This window comes from Tursiops truncatus, chromosome 3 (genome assembly GCF_011762595.2).
Source record: "Tursiops truncatus isolate mTurTru1 chromosome 3, mTurTru1.mat.Y, whole genome shotgun sequence".
Classification (NCBI taxonomy): domain Eukaryota; kingdom Metazoa; phylum Chordata; class Mammalia; order Artiodactyla; family Delphinidae; genus Tursiops; species Tursiops truncatus.
Window position 1 is genome coordinate 167,589,659 of NC_047036.1, and position 12,659 is coordinate 167,602,317.

General features: G+C 54.2%; 1 protein-coding gene across 4 annotated transcripts in view; it reads right to left on the minus strand.

Moving 5' to 3' along the window:
• Positions 1-463: 463 nt before the first annotated feature.
• UHRF1 (ubiquitin like with PHD and ring finger domains 1) overlaps positions 464-12,659 on the minus strand; it is a 32,822-nt gene continuing 20,626 nt past the window's right edge. For 2 of the 4 annotated variants that reach the window (XM_033854606.2, XM_033854607.2), the window contains exons 11-16: positions 12,224-12,330; positions 9,611-9,983; positions 7,585-7,726; positions 7,338-7,483; positions 5,480-5,578; positions 464-1,978 (exon numbers count right to left, since the gene is read on the minus strand). In XM_033854606.2, the coding sequence (XP_033710497.1) occupies positions 1,832-1,978; positions 5,480-5,578; positions 7,338-7,483; positions 7,585-7,726; positions 9,611-9,983; positions 12,224-12,330 (1,014 nt within the window). In that variant the 3' untranslated portion in view covers positions 464-1,831. Of the gene's footprint in view, positions 1,979-5,479; positions 5,579-6,680; positions 6,867-7,337; positions 7,484-7,584; positions 7,727-9,610; positions 9,984-12,223; positions 12,331-12,659 lie in introns of those variants that run through there. The other 2 variants (XM_033854608.2, XR_004526073.2) reach the window with 2 other exon arrangements.

Sequence of the window (12,659 nt, forward strand, 5' to 3'; positions counted from 1 at the left end):
TTGCCTCATCCTTGGTCTCTGACTCCTGCTGGAAACAGCATTTCAGGTCACCAGCCTCCACACCCCCACGTACCCCCATCTCCCCAGGCCTGCAGAGGGCCCCCTGGGGCCAAGCAGCTCCTTAGTTGATGATTCAGGCTGCTGACACCCACTCAAGGCAGAGCCAGTCTCCTAGTGGGGGACCACAACAGCCTCCGTTTCTTCTAATGTAAATGGGGACAGTGCCACCCACCTTGGTGACACTAAGTGACGTCTGGCTCCAAGCTAGAAGGCCTGGTTTGGCCCCTATGGACCGCTGCACGTCACTTGGACCTTGTGGGCCTCAGTTTTCTCATCTGCAAAGTGGGAACGATGTCACCTGCCTAGTCTGACTCCGGGGTTTTTGTAAGGAGAAAATGTGTTACTAGCTATAAAAGTGCCCGGTGGGCTACAAAGCACTTTGCAAATAGAAGACACAACCAAATTCATCTGTAAAAGGCATTTATTCTGAGAATCTAAAACCTGGACAGAGAATATTGAACTTCATAGAAAAAGCCTACACAGGATTTCGTCGTTTATTCCTAATACATTAACCACCTAATAATAAGGAAAAAAAGAGAAACTTTTAAAACAATATCGCTCCAGTCTGTCTGCAGTTATGTGATTTAAAATATCCCTGTTCTGTTGAGGTATAAGCTGCAAACTTTGGTCAAGTTAGAAACATTAACAAATCATTCCAAAAAACACAAAACTCCCCCCCCCCCAAAAAACACAACCAAACCCTAAGTTATTAGCTTTCTCGGTACATATACAGTAACTACAAAAAAAAATTTCATTTAGAAAGGTTTTTTTTTTTTTTTAAAGTTTCCCTCTTGTAATTCCCAATTGGCAAGTTGAAAATTCAACTTCGAGGATCGACAAAAGTCCCATCGTCCCCACTCGCTCACCCGGGGTCTCCAGGGAGGCGCTGGAGGACCACAGTTTGAGATTCTGGTTGGCACCGTCAACAATTCAGTGCTGAGAAAGAGCCCCGTGTTGAAGAAGGAAGGAGGGACCAAAGGCACTTGAACGTGGCCCCAGGCGTTTGCTTCCGTGGCGTCCAGAGGGGACGTCGCTGGGCCGCCCATCGGCCCCCATGGAGGGGAAGAGTCCAGCGGAGGTAGCTTCAGTGTGGCCCCAGCTCTCTGCTCGGGTGGCCGGTGGGGACGCAGAAGCAGCCCAGTGGGGGATGGCTTGGAGGCGGTGGGGGGGGGTTCAACCGGGCCCAACGGGACTTCTTCGCTTTTCCTTTGAACAGCTTTTCCTTTGAACACTTTCCTGCCGGCAATGCAGGGCCAACACCATACCCAGGGCCACCGCCAGGCGGGATTTCACCTCTGGGGGCCTGACCCACCAACCTTGAAAAGATTGTTCTAGGCAGCCCGGCGCCGTCTTGCGAGTCAGCGGCCAGAACAGCTGAGAACCTGATGCTGGGAATTTCAGTGGCCTTCACGCCAAGTTGTTTCTAATTCCATCCTCAGAAGAAAAACAATTTTTTTGTTTGTTTGTTTTTGTTTTTTTCCGCTGATAAATTGCAGGCTTTTTATTTATTTCTTTCTTTTTAAAACCAAAATAAAAACATGGAGAAGTCCGACTTTCTTCCTTCCTTTGAGCCATAATACAAATTCCTGAAAATTTTATAGATTAAAAAAAAAAAACCCAAACCGGGAAGACGAGGCTTTTTTTTTTTTTTTAGGGAGTGGAGGAAAAACTACATGTTTAAGTTAAGCTCACTAACAACAAAATGGGGGCCACAGACCCCCCCCGATAACGTTTTTTTTAAAAAAAACACACGGCGAGAAGTGCTTGAGGATCACCGTCCGCTCCCGTAGCCAGGGAAGAGCTGGTTGAGGACGGCCTGCAGTGGCTGGTTCACGTGCATGGTGTAGCTCCGGCCCAGGTCATAGCGGCAGGCCGGGCAGCTGAACACCTGGGCCCGGAAGGACCTGTCCAGGCAATCCTGCGGGAGAGCGGGTGGTGAGAGGTGCTCCCGGCCACCCACTGTCCCCCCGGGGCGGTGTCGGCAGCCCAGAGGCCCCTCCTGACCCTCAGTCTCACTTGCCACTGCTGGCTGCCCATCACCAGCCCGGCTGCCCCAGGCTCAAAGACTCCAAGGTCGGGAATTCCCTGGCAGTCCAATGGTTAGGACTCCGCACTTTCACTGCTATGGGAGCGGGTTCAATCCTTGGTCAGGGAACTAAGATCCCACAAGCCGAGCGGTGTGGCAAAAAAAAAAAAAAAAAAAAAAAAAGACTCCAAGGTCATCCCGGCCACCAGGCCCGTGTACCTGCAGGTCACACCACCTGACAGGTCCATGCCCTGGCTCTCTTGTCACCGTGCCTCGGCTCAAGTCCCCTCCTCAGAGGACCCCTCCTCGAAGCCCCTGGAACATCCCCGCCTCACCTCACCCTGTCTGCTTTCAAAACAGTACCTTCCGCCTTCTGGAATCATCTTGTCGACTAACCTGCTGGCGTGTAACACACCAGACACTCCCCAGGATGGGGGCTGTGTCTCCCTGAATCTCCCGGCACCAAGCACAGGACCCAACCCAGAGTAGATGCTCAAGGAACATGTGTCGGTGAGAAGACGGGAGAAGAGGGAGGAAGGAGGGGGTCTGGATGCTGAGCCAGACTTCTGGGTTTGAACCCACTTGTCAACCCAGTGACGCCAGGGGAAGAGCCAGGTGGAGCCCGAGCTGTGAGGCTGACAGGCCCTACCTCCCCGTCGGAGCCACAGGCCGAAGACACCATGGGGAGCGGGCACCTGCACAGGCGCACACACCTGAAGGATGGCGCCAGGCAGCTGGGTGAGGGGCAACACCAAGCTGGTGAAAACCTGCTGCTGCCACGTCACGCTACCGCTGGACGCAGACGGCTGCTTTTGATCCCTGTTTTTAAAAAGTCCTGGACTTCCCTGGTGGTCCAGTGGTTAAAAATCCACCTGTCGATGCAGGGGACACGGGTTCGAGTCCTGGTCCGGGAAGATCCCACATGCCGCGGAGCAACTAAGCCAGTGCGCCACAACTACTGAGCCTGTGCTCTAGAGCCCGCGTGCCACAACTATGGAGCCCACGGGCCACAACTACTGAGCCCGCCCTCCTAGAGCCCGTGCTCTGAGACAAAAGAAGCCACTGCAATGAGAAGCCTGTGCACCACAACAAAGAGTAGCCCCAGCTCGCCACAGCTAGAGAAAGTGCAAGCACAGCAATGAAGATCCAGCACAGTCAAAAAAATACAACAAAGACAAAAAAAAATAAACTCCTGTGTTCTTGTCCAATATAAAGTCTACAGCCTAATCCCAGGCACGAGAGGTAGTGCTTTCTGCTCAACACACTAAGACTTGGGTTCAAAATCAGGTTCTGGATCGCTGCATGATTCACAATGGCCAAAAGGTGGAAACACCAAGAGTCCATCCACGGATGATGGCTAAACACAATGTGGTCCATCCACGCGCTGCCACGTGACTCAGCCTTCAAAAGGAAAGAGGTTCTGACACATGTGACAACATGGATGAGCCTGAACACGATGCTCAGTGAGAGAAGCCAGACACAGAAGGACAGACACTGTCTGATTCCACTCATGCAAGGTCCCTAGAGAGTGAGATCCACAGAGACAGGAAGTAGATGGTTAGGGGCCAGGGGCTGGGGGAGGGGCTGGGGAGTGAGTGTTTCATGGGGACAGAGTTTCAGTTTGGGAGGACGAGAAAGTTCTGAAGATGGAGGGTGGGGACAGTTGCACAACAATGTGAATGTACTGAATGCCACTGAGCTGTGCACCTAAAAAATAGTTAAAACGGTAAAGGTTATGTTATCTGTATATTACCACAGAAAAAAATATTTTAATAGAGTAAAAACAAAATCAAATGCTGGGACGTCAGGGTGGAGGGTCAAAGCCACGAACGACAGTCGTGAGGATGCCCAGGACAGACACGCACTCACCAGGGCCACCTCCTTCGCACTGGCGGCACAGCGGCCGCAGGTGTGGTGACTCCCTGAGCCGCTCGGCCTGACCTCGCACGCGCCCCGCGTCTCAGTGTCCAACTGCGCGCTGGCCGGGTACACCTCAAAGCCAGAAGGGTGCTGTGATGCCCCTTACCACGGGGCAAAGGGGCTCAGCACGGTTACAGGCTTTCCAAGGTCACATGGCCAGAAAGGGCAAAGCCGGAGGTCAAAGCCACACTGCCGACCCCGACGATGTGTTCTCACCCCGCCCCGCCAAGCCTCTGAGCCCCCTCGGGCTCCACACGGCCTCAGACACTCAGGGGCATCTCTCCTGGCCACACAGCTGAAGGGCCTCGGTCAGGCCACATGGCACGACTGCTGCCCAAGTGTCCATGTTCTCAGAGTCCATCCCCTGGTCTGATAAGTGACCCGACGCCCTGGACCAAGACGGCCCCGAGGCGAGAGAGCAGCTCAGAGACCCAGGGTGACCAGGAGGCAGGGACAGTCCCTTCTAAATTACGTGCCTACACTGCCCATGAGTTCCTACTGACCGACTCTGGCCAGAAGGCACTGCACAGACACCATACACGCAGACCAGTGCTTCCCAAGTTGGGGGACCCCTGGGACCGAGTGGGTGGGGCCTCAGATGCTGCTCAGCCCCCCAGCACTCAGGACACCCCACGGTGTGTTCACTCTGGTGTCGTTCACCCCACGACAGAGAACGATCCGGCCCCAAACGTCAGCACTGCTTGGGGAGAGACCCTGGTCTGGCCCAATCTCAGCCCCTCCCAATCTCTTCTTTCAAAAGCATCAGATCAGGTACTGTTTCCCTCCTAAGGCTGACCACTGGCTGGAACCCTCCAGACCCGCCACCCGGCCCCCCTCCCCTGCCCTTGTCCCCAAGAGGCCCTGGCTACTCCAACATGCCTGTGGGTCTAAGCTTCTGCACAGGTCACTCTGCCTACCTGGGATGCTGCCCCAAGGACCGCCTCAGGTGGCAGGTTAATGCCACCTCCTCCAGGAAGGCTTCCTCCCTGCTCCTCTAGGGGATAAGCGCCTCACGCATCTCCAGCCCAGCCCACTTAGTCATTTAGTATGACCAGATCCCAGGCCAGGACCAATAGCCCAACCTCTCCCACACCGGACCTCCAGGCATCTAAGAGGCTGGAGAGGACCAGTGCGTGGCCCCCAAGGAAAGTAGGCGCCGACCTGTTGAAGGCACAGCAGAGGGCCGGTGTGGCTGGAGGTTCGGGACGATGGCAGGGTGGGCAGTGGCTGGGCGAGGAGTTTGCGTTGGATTCCGGGGCACCAGGAGGGTGGGGAGCAGGGAGCGAGTGATGGGCGCCTGTGATTAAGGCTGGGGTGCTACTGTAACCCAGGTCACCTGGAAAAGAGACCCTCAATCCCCTCGAAGGGCCGGGGGCGGGAGGTGCAGAAGCAAAACCGGCAAGCCCAGGTTGGCAGCGTGGGTCCGATCACCCCTCCAGGACCTCCCGTCTGGGGCCCTCAGTGCCCACTCACCTTGCACACGGTGTGCTGGCACACGGTCGTGATCGGGCGGTACACCAACTCCTGGCAACAAATACACTGGAACGCCTCCTCCACTTTGCTTAGGAATTTCTGGAAGCAGAGGAGAGGGTGCATGAGCCCGGCAAAGGCTCAGTTCCCCAGAGTGAACGAGCACGACGGGTCCCCAGACTCCCTGCTTAGCCCTCGCCCCGGCCCGAATCTCATCCTGCGGCACCGGAGCACACGCAGGCTGGAGATCAAGACCGCACTCCATGAGCGCTTCTCTCAGCACAGAGCCCAGCCCTGCAACACACGGCACCGCCTGCCTGCCGCCCACTGCTCAGACCCCGGGCTCCAGCAGCGGATGAGACAGAGAAACGCCTGCCTTCTTGGAGCCTGGGGCACAGCGGGGAAGACCAGAGATTAAGCAGGTGAAAGACAGAAAGGTCACAGCAGTGCTGGGGAAAGGACAGCAGGGAGCCCCAGAAGGAGGGCGGTCAGAGTCCCCCTGTGGAGAAGGTGACCTGTCAGCAGAGAGACCCGAAGGACGTGGGGCGGCTGAATCACAGCCTCCTAAGATGTCCACGTTCGAAGCCCGGGACCTGTGGACGTGTCACCTCATGGGGCAGAGGGGACTTCGCAGGTGGGGTTAAGGTCCTTGAGACAGGGATGACCCTGGATTCCCCAGGGAGCCCAACGTCATCACAGGGTCCTTATAAGAGGGAGGCGGGAGGGTCAGAGGCAGAGAGAGACGGGAGATGCTGCACTGCTGGATACGACAGAGATACGAGGATAGAGGACGGGGCCGAAAGCCCGGGATGAGGCGCCTCCAGAAGCTGGAAAAGCCGGGAACCGATGCTCCCCTGGAGCCTCCGGAAGGACCAGCCCTGCCCACACTTGGACTTTACCCCTAAAGGCTCACTTGTTAGGGCAGCCACAGTGATTTCATGCCGGAGGGAGACTGAGCCGGGAGCGCTGGGGTGGAGGGTACTTCCCCAAAGAGAAACCCACGAGGGCAGAGGCCGTGCAATGGCATGACCAGGAGGAAGAGTCCAGAAGGAGAGGACGTCAGCAGTAACGGGCCACTCGCCCAGGGCTCAGAGGATCTGGGTTTGACCCTGACCGTGAGCCATGGAGAGCCAACCCCCACCAGGCAGGGGCAGCCAGAGGACGCTGAGCCACTTACTTCCAGTGACCCATCAATGTCACTCACCCCACTAAGGCAGGAGGATCAAAAAAAAGACAGCGCCGGTTTGGCGGTTCCTCAGAAATTTGAACACAGAATGACTTCATGATCCGGCAATCCCACTTCTGGGTTTATGCCCAAGAGAACTGAAGACAGGGCCGCAGAGACTTGCCCACCTGTGTTCACAGCAGCACTGTTCACAACAGCCAAAAGCTGGAAGCAACCCAAGTGTCCACTGAGAGATGATGGATAAACAAATTCCATCTGTACAGTGGAATATTACACAGCCTTAAAAAGGAAGGAGAGTCTGACACCTGCCACAACACGGATGGACCCTGAGGACATGATGCTCAGTGAGAGAAACCAGACACAGAAGGACACACACTGTCTGATCCCACTCATGTGAGGTCCCTAGAGGAGTCGGATCCACTGAGACAGGAAGTAGATGGTGGGGGCCAGGGGCTGGGGGAGGGGCTGGGGAGTCAGCGTTTCATGGGGACAGAGTTTCAGTTTGGGAAGATGAGAAAGTTCTGGAGACAATGGTGGGGATGGTTGCACGACAGGCTTAATGCCACTGAGCTGTGCACTTCAAATAGTTCAGATGGTCAGTTTCATGTTTTCTCTATTTTATCACAATGGAAAGAAAGAGGCCCCCGCCGCCCGGGCGAGGGTAGGGGGGCTCACCGGCCCGTCCTTGAGTGACTTCAGGATCTCCGTCCACAGCTTTGTGTTGCTCTTGTCCTCCTTGATGAGGCTGCTCTGCTGGGTGGTGAGGCTGTAGGGCTCCACCTTGGTCTTCTTGGGTGCCCCTCGCGAGGACCCGTCGCCTCCTGGGACAGAGCAGGGCGGGTGAGGGTGGAGGCCCCCCCACCCCGCCCCCCGAGCACGAGGATGGGGTCCCGAATACGAGGACGGCCGCTGAGACACCCACCAGCCGACTTGCTTTTCCGCTTGCCCTTCCTGGGGGACGCGAAGTCCTCCTCCCCGTCGTCCTCCTTCTCCAGGGCTTCCGTCTTGCTGTTTTCCTTCTCCTTCTCCCTCCTGGCCAGGGCCTCCAGGTAGCCTTCCGGGTACTGTGAGGAGAAGACAGGACGGTCACCCCTACCCGGTCCCCAGCCGGGCCCCAGAGACGGACTCTGTGCTCCCTTGGCCTCAGCTCAGAGGCCTGCACCAACTTAACTCTGGAGCAGTAACTAAGCACAGAAACGCACAGGAACAAACGTTAATGGCACAGCGGCAGTGAGCGAGGTAACGCACGGTAGAGGCCCACCACCAGATCAAGCAAAGAAGACAGTCTTTTTCCTTTTGTTTTATTTTTTGGGTTTTTTTGGCCGTGCCCCACGGCTTGTAGGATAGGATCTTGGTTCCCTGACCAGGGATTGAACCCTCGGCCTCGGCAGTGAAAGCGTCTGAGTCCTAACCACTGGACGGCCAGGGAACTCCCAAGACAGTCTTGGTATCTTTCCGTTTCGATAAGAAGTAGGCAAACTTTTCAAGCCAGGGGCCAGGCAGTAAAAGTTTCGGGCTCTGTGGGGACAAAAGCTGGCCCAGCCCCTGTGAGATTGAATGGGCGTGGCTAGGCCCCAGGAAGACTTCGTTTACTCACCACTGGCCCAGGGCCTTAGCTCCACAACCCATTCTGATGGGTCTTGGACTCCTCTGAGCCCCATCAGGCATTATCTAATTAGAAATGGGGTTCTAAGGCACCTACAACCACATCCGATTCTCCAGTGTTTCATCAAGAAACCCTCAAGCTTTTCTAGCAACACAAACTTGCAACGAAGGCCTAAGTTCTAAATAAAACATCCTCCTCTCACCAAACAGTGACATGCCTGACCCATGGCTGGCTCTCACCAGTTCCTCCGCCTCTAAAAGTCCCTGTGTTTGTGACCACCTAGAGGGGTGGGACAGGGAGGGTGGGAGGGAGACGCAAGAGGGAGGAGATATGGGGACATATGTGTATGTATAGCTGATTCACTTTGTTATAAGGCAGAAACTAACACACCATTGTAAAGCAGTTATACTCCAATAAAGATGTTAAAAAATAATAATAAAAAATAAATAAATAAAATAATATAAAATACAATTCCCTGTGGAACAACCAGTGTGTTCAAAAGGCAACTCTTTGTGGCCTCCCGGTGGGGGGGCAGGGGGCAGGGCGGGGTAGGTGCTATCAGACTCTCAACAGCAATTAAGATTCCTTAAATAGTCCCACCACGACTTATCAGCTGGAAATCGGATCACCAGGAGGAACAGAAAACACCATAATTATAGTGCAAAAAAGCCGTACTCTGCACACACTGGGCGAACTCTTGAAGACGGAGGATTCTGCTGCTGTAAAGAGGTGAGTGATTGCTCCAGGCGATCAGTCCACCCTATCTTTACATTTAGACCTTGCTCTATTCTATATTTAGACCAATTTTATTGGTTTGTCTGCTTTGGGGGTAGGGAGAGGTGATGGACAGACAGGAGAAAGAGAGATGGGGGACTGCCCTGGAGGTCCAGTGGTTAAGACTCGCCTTTCAATGAAGGGGGCACAGGTTCAATCCCTGGTCAGAGAGATCCTGCATGCTGCAAGGTGCGGTCCAAAAGAAACAAAAAAACAAAGAGACAGGGAAGAGGGGGAGGAGAAGAGGGGACGGGAGGGGACTGGCCAAGAGAGAGGAGACCGGACTCCAGATTGATTTCGGATAAGCTCTTCAAACACAGCTCAGATAAGGAAGGCCAGCTCTCAGCTCTAACATCACAAAGCAAAGACGCAAACCTGCCTGAGCCACCCCTCCCCTATATCCACTGGCTGAAGGACAGGGATGGTACAGCCAGCGAGGTGTCACCAGCTCACAGCCTGGAAATCGTCCGGGATGAGAAAAACCCCAGAGAGCATGGCTCCCCGCTCAGACGCTCCCGGCCCAGGCCCCGGGCACGAGCTCCAGCTGTGAGCACAGGCCTGGACGCACCTGCATGGTCAGCCCCAGCTTCTTGATCCGGTCCTTCCCCTCCTTGGTCCAGGGCCCCGGCTCGACGTCATCCCTGCGCAGGAGGAAGCGCCACACCAGGAAGCCGGACTTGCCCTTCTCGGGCCAGTACCTCACGACCTGTGGGAAGAAGCGCGGGGTCAGTGACCTGGGGGCCAGGGGTGGGGGGCAGGCACGGGGGCCCCCACTCACCTTGTAGATGCCGTCATACCGGTTGCCCTCGATGGGGGCGTACTTGCTGTGCTTGCGGCCCTTGACGTTCCGCACCACCCGGACCGGCTTCCCCGACCGCCAGTCCTTGGCCTCGGCCCCTTTGAGGTCGTTGATGGGGGCAAAGCAGTTCAGAGCCAGCGCCCTGCGGGGAGAGCCGGGCCCACACGCTGGACTGCATCCCCCAGAGAGAGGGGGTTGCGGCGTCCCAAGCCCCCCCCCCCCACCGTGAACATGTGACCTTTGGAAAGTCAGTGCTTGCAGATGAAGTCAAGTTCGGAGGCGGTCAGAATGGATTAGGGTGGGCCCTAAACCCAATGACGGGTGTCCTTATAAGGAAAGGGAAACTGAGGGAGTTCCCTGGTGGGAACTCGGCGCTCTCACTCTCGAGGGCCCGGGTTCAATTCCACGTCGGGGAACTAAGATCCCACATCCCACAAGCCACACCGAGACATGGCCCCAAAAAAAAGAAGAAAAAAATTTTTAAATAAATAATTAAAAAATAAAAATTAGGACTTCCCTGGTGGCGCAGTGGTTAAGGATCTGCCTGCCAATTCAGGGAACACGGGTTCGAGCCCTGGTCTGGGAAGATCCCACGTGCTGCAGAGTAACTAAGCCCGTGCGCCACAACTACTGAGCCTGCGCTCTAGAGCCTGCAAGCCACAACTACTGAAGCCTGCGTGCCACAACTACTGAAGCCCGCGCACCTAGAGCCCGTGCTCCGCAACAAGGGAAGCCACCGCAATGAGAAGCCCGCGCACCACAACGAAGAGCAGTCCCCGCTCGCCGCAGCTAGAGAAAGCCCACGCGCAGCAACGAAGACCCAACACAGCCAAAAATAAACAATTTAAAAAATAATAAATAAATAAAAATTAAAACTAAATAAAAAAAGAAAACAGACACACTAGGGGACAGGGCCCCATGAAGACTGAGGCAGGGCTTGGAGAGTCACATCTACAAGCCAAGGGACGCCAAGGAAGGACCCTCCCCTGGAGGTTCCAGATGGAGGACGGCCCCGAGACACCTTGACTTTGGACTCTGGGCCTCCGGAATTAGGCAAGAATAAATTCCTGTTGTTCTAAACCACCCAGTTGGGCAGTGTTTTGGTACCAGAGCCACAGGACACTAACACGATGTGGGGGAAGACGTCACCCAGGAGAAAGCAGGTGGCACACAAACGCGGCCTGGGCCGGCAGGCCTGTCCCGACAAGGGGCACAGCAGCCTGGGGTTGGTGGACCGGGGAGGTCAGCTCAGCATCTGATGCAACGCCGCCACCTTCCTCAGGTGAGCAAGAAAGAGAGCTGCCGCCGCACAGCTGTTCTCCGTGCAGATGGTGGTTGGTAAAGAACGGATTTCTTAGAGTTTTAAGTCCAGACTTTTATCATTGCTCACGAGCAGTTCCTCACACTGTCAAATCTCCTCCGAAAATGAGATTTTTTTTAAATGGCTAGCGAAATTTAAATATTCTACTAGACTAATACGTGCACGAAAATGAACCCTTCCCTCTTTTTTAAAGAAAGATATTTAGGCAAAGAGCTTTCTGGAAAGAAATACCAATTTGTATTTCTCCCAACAGTGGAACGCTAGTCTATGCCTTGGCATTTCTCAACACTGGAGAATTTGGGGCCAACTTTACAGGGTAAATAAATAGTATCTCATCATTAGTTCAATGTGTTATTTCTTTGATCACTAAAGGTGAACAAATTTTCATGGCCACTGTAGATCTGTGTTACTTGGCAGAATGATTTGCACGTCCTTTGCTTTTTTCTGTTAGTTTTTCTTATTGATTTGCAACACAGCTCTTTACATATAAGGGCATAACCATCATCAGGTGTCATGTTTGTGGCAGACTTTTCCCCCAAGAGTCACCTGCCTTTTCATTGTACTTATGGGTTTTATTGGTATAATTTATAATACTTAGGTCATCAAATCTCTCTTTTCCTTTGGGCTCTGTGATGCTGTATCCCATCCTGTAATCGAGGCTCAGCAAACTCCTGCCCACCTTGTGGTGTTGCAGATAAAGTTCTACTGCAACAGAGCTGTCCACACTCTTTTACACGTGCTCTGTGGCTGCTCACGTGCTATGACGGCAGAATTGAGTGGTTGCCACAGAGACCGTGCGGCCCACAAAGCCAAATACGTTTATTATCTGGCCTTTTGGGGGAAAAGTTTGCTTCAGTGCATCTGACTGACTCACAGGTGGACAGAGTAGGGAAGAGATGGACATTCGTGGTCCCTACGTTCCATCACAATCTTAATGGGAATCTAACTTCCTGCACATGAAAGCCCCAAATGGGACCCATCCCCTCCCCTGTGAAGCCACCAGAGGACAAGGCAGACAGACACGTGCTGGTGAAGATATAGGAACACTCGATTCTGCAAACCTGTTGGTGTTGGTGAGTTTCTGATCACAAGACTGCTCTGCAGTCCGCTTGTTACCGGAAAGGTCTCGTCCACCGCTACCTGTGTACGTGAACGAGTTCCCGTGGTCCTGAAACAGATACGGAGGGCAGGCTGAACCCTCCGCACAGAGGAGAGGAGAGACCCACTCAAAACAAACCCACACACACCCGTCAGGATGTCAACCGTCAAAGAACCAGGATGTCAGGATCAACTACCAAAGAAACAGATAATAACAAGTGTCGGTGACAGTGTGGAGAAACTGGAACCCTGTGCACAGCTGGTAGGGATGGAAAATGGTGCAGCTGCTGTGGAAAACAGTATGGAGGTTCCTCAACAAACTAAAAACAGAATCACCATATGATCCGGCAATCACACTTCTTTATACCCAGAAGAACTGAAAACAGGGACTTGAAGAGA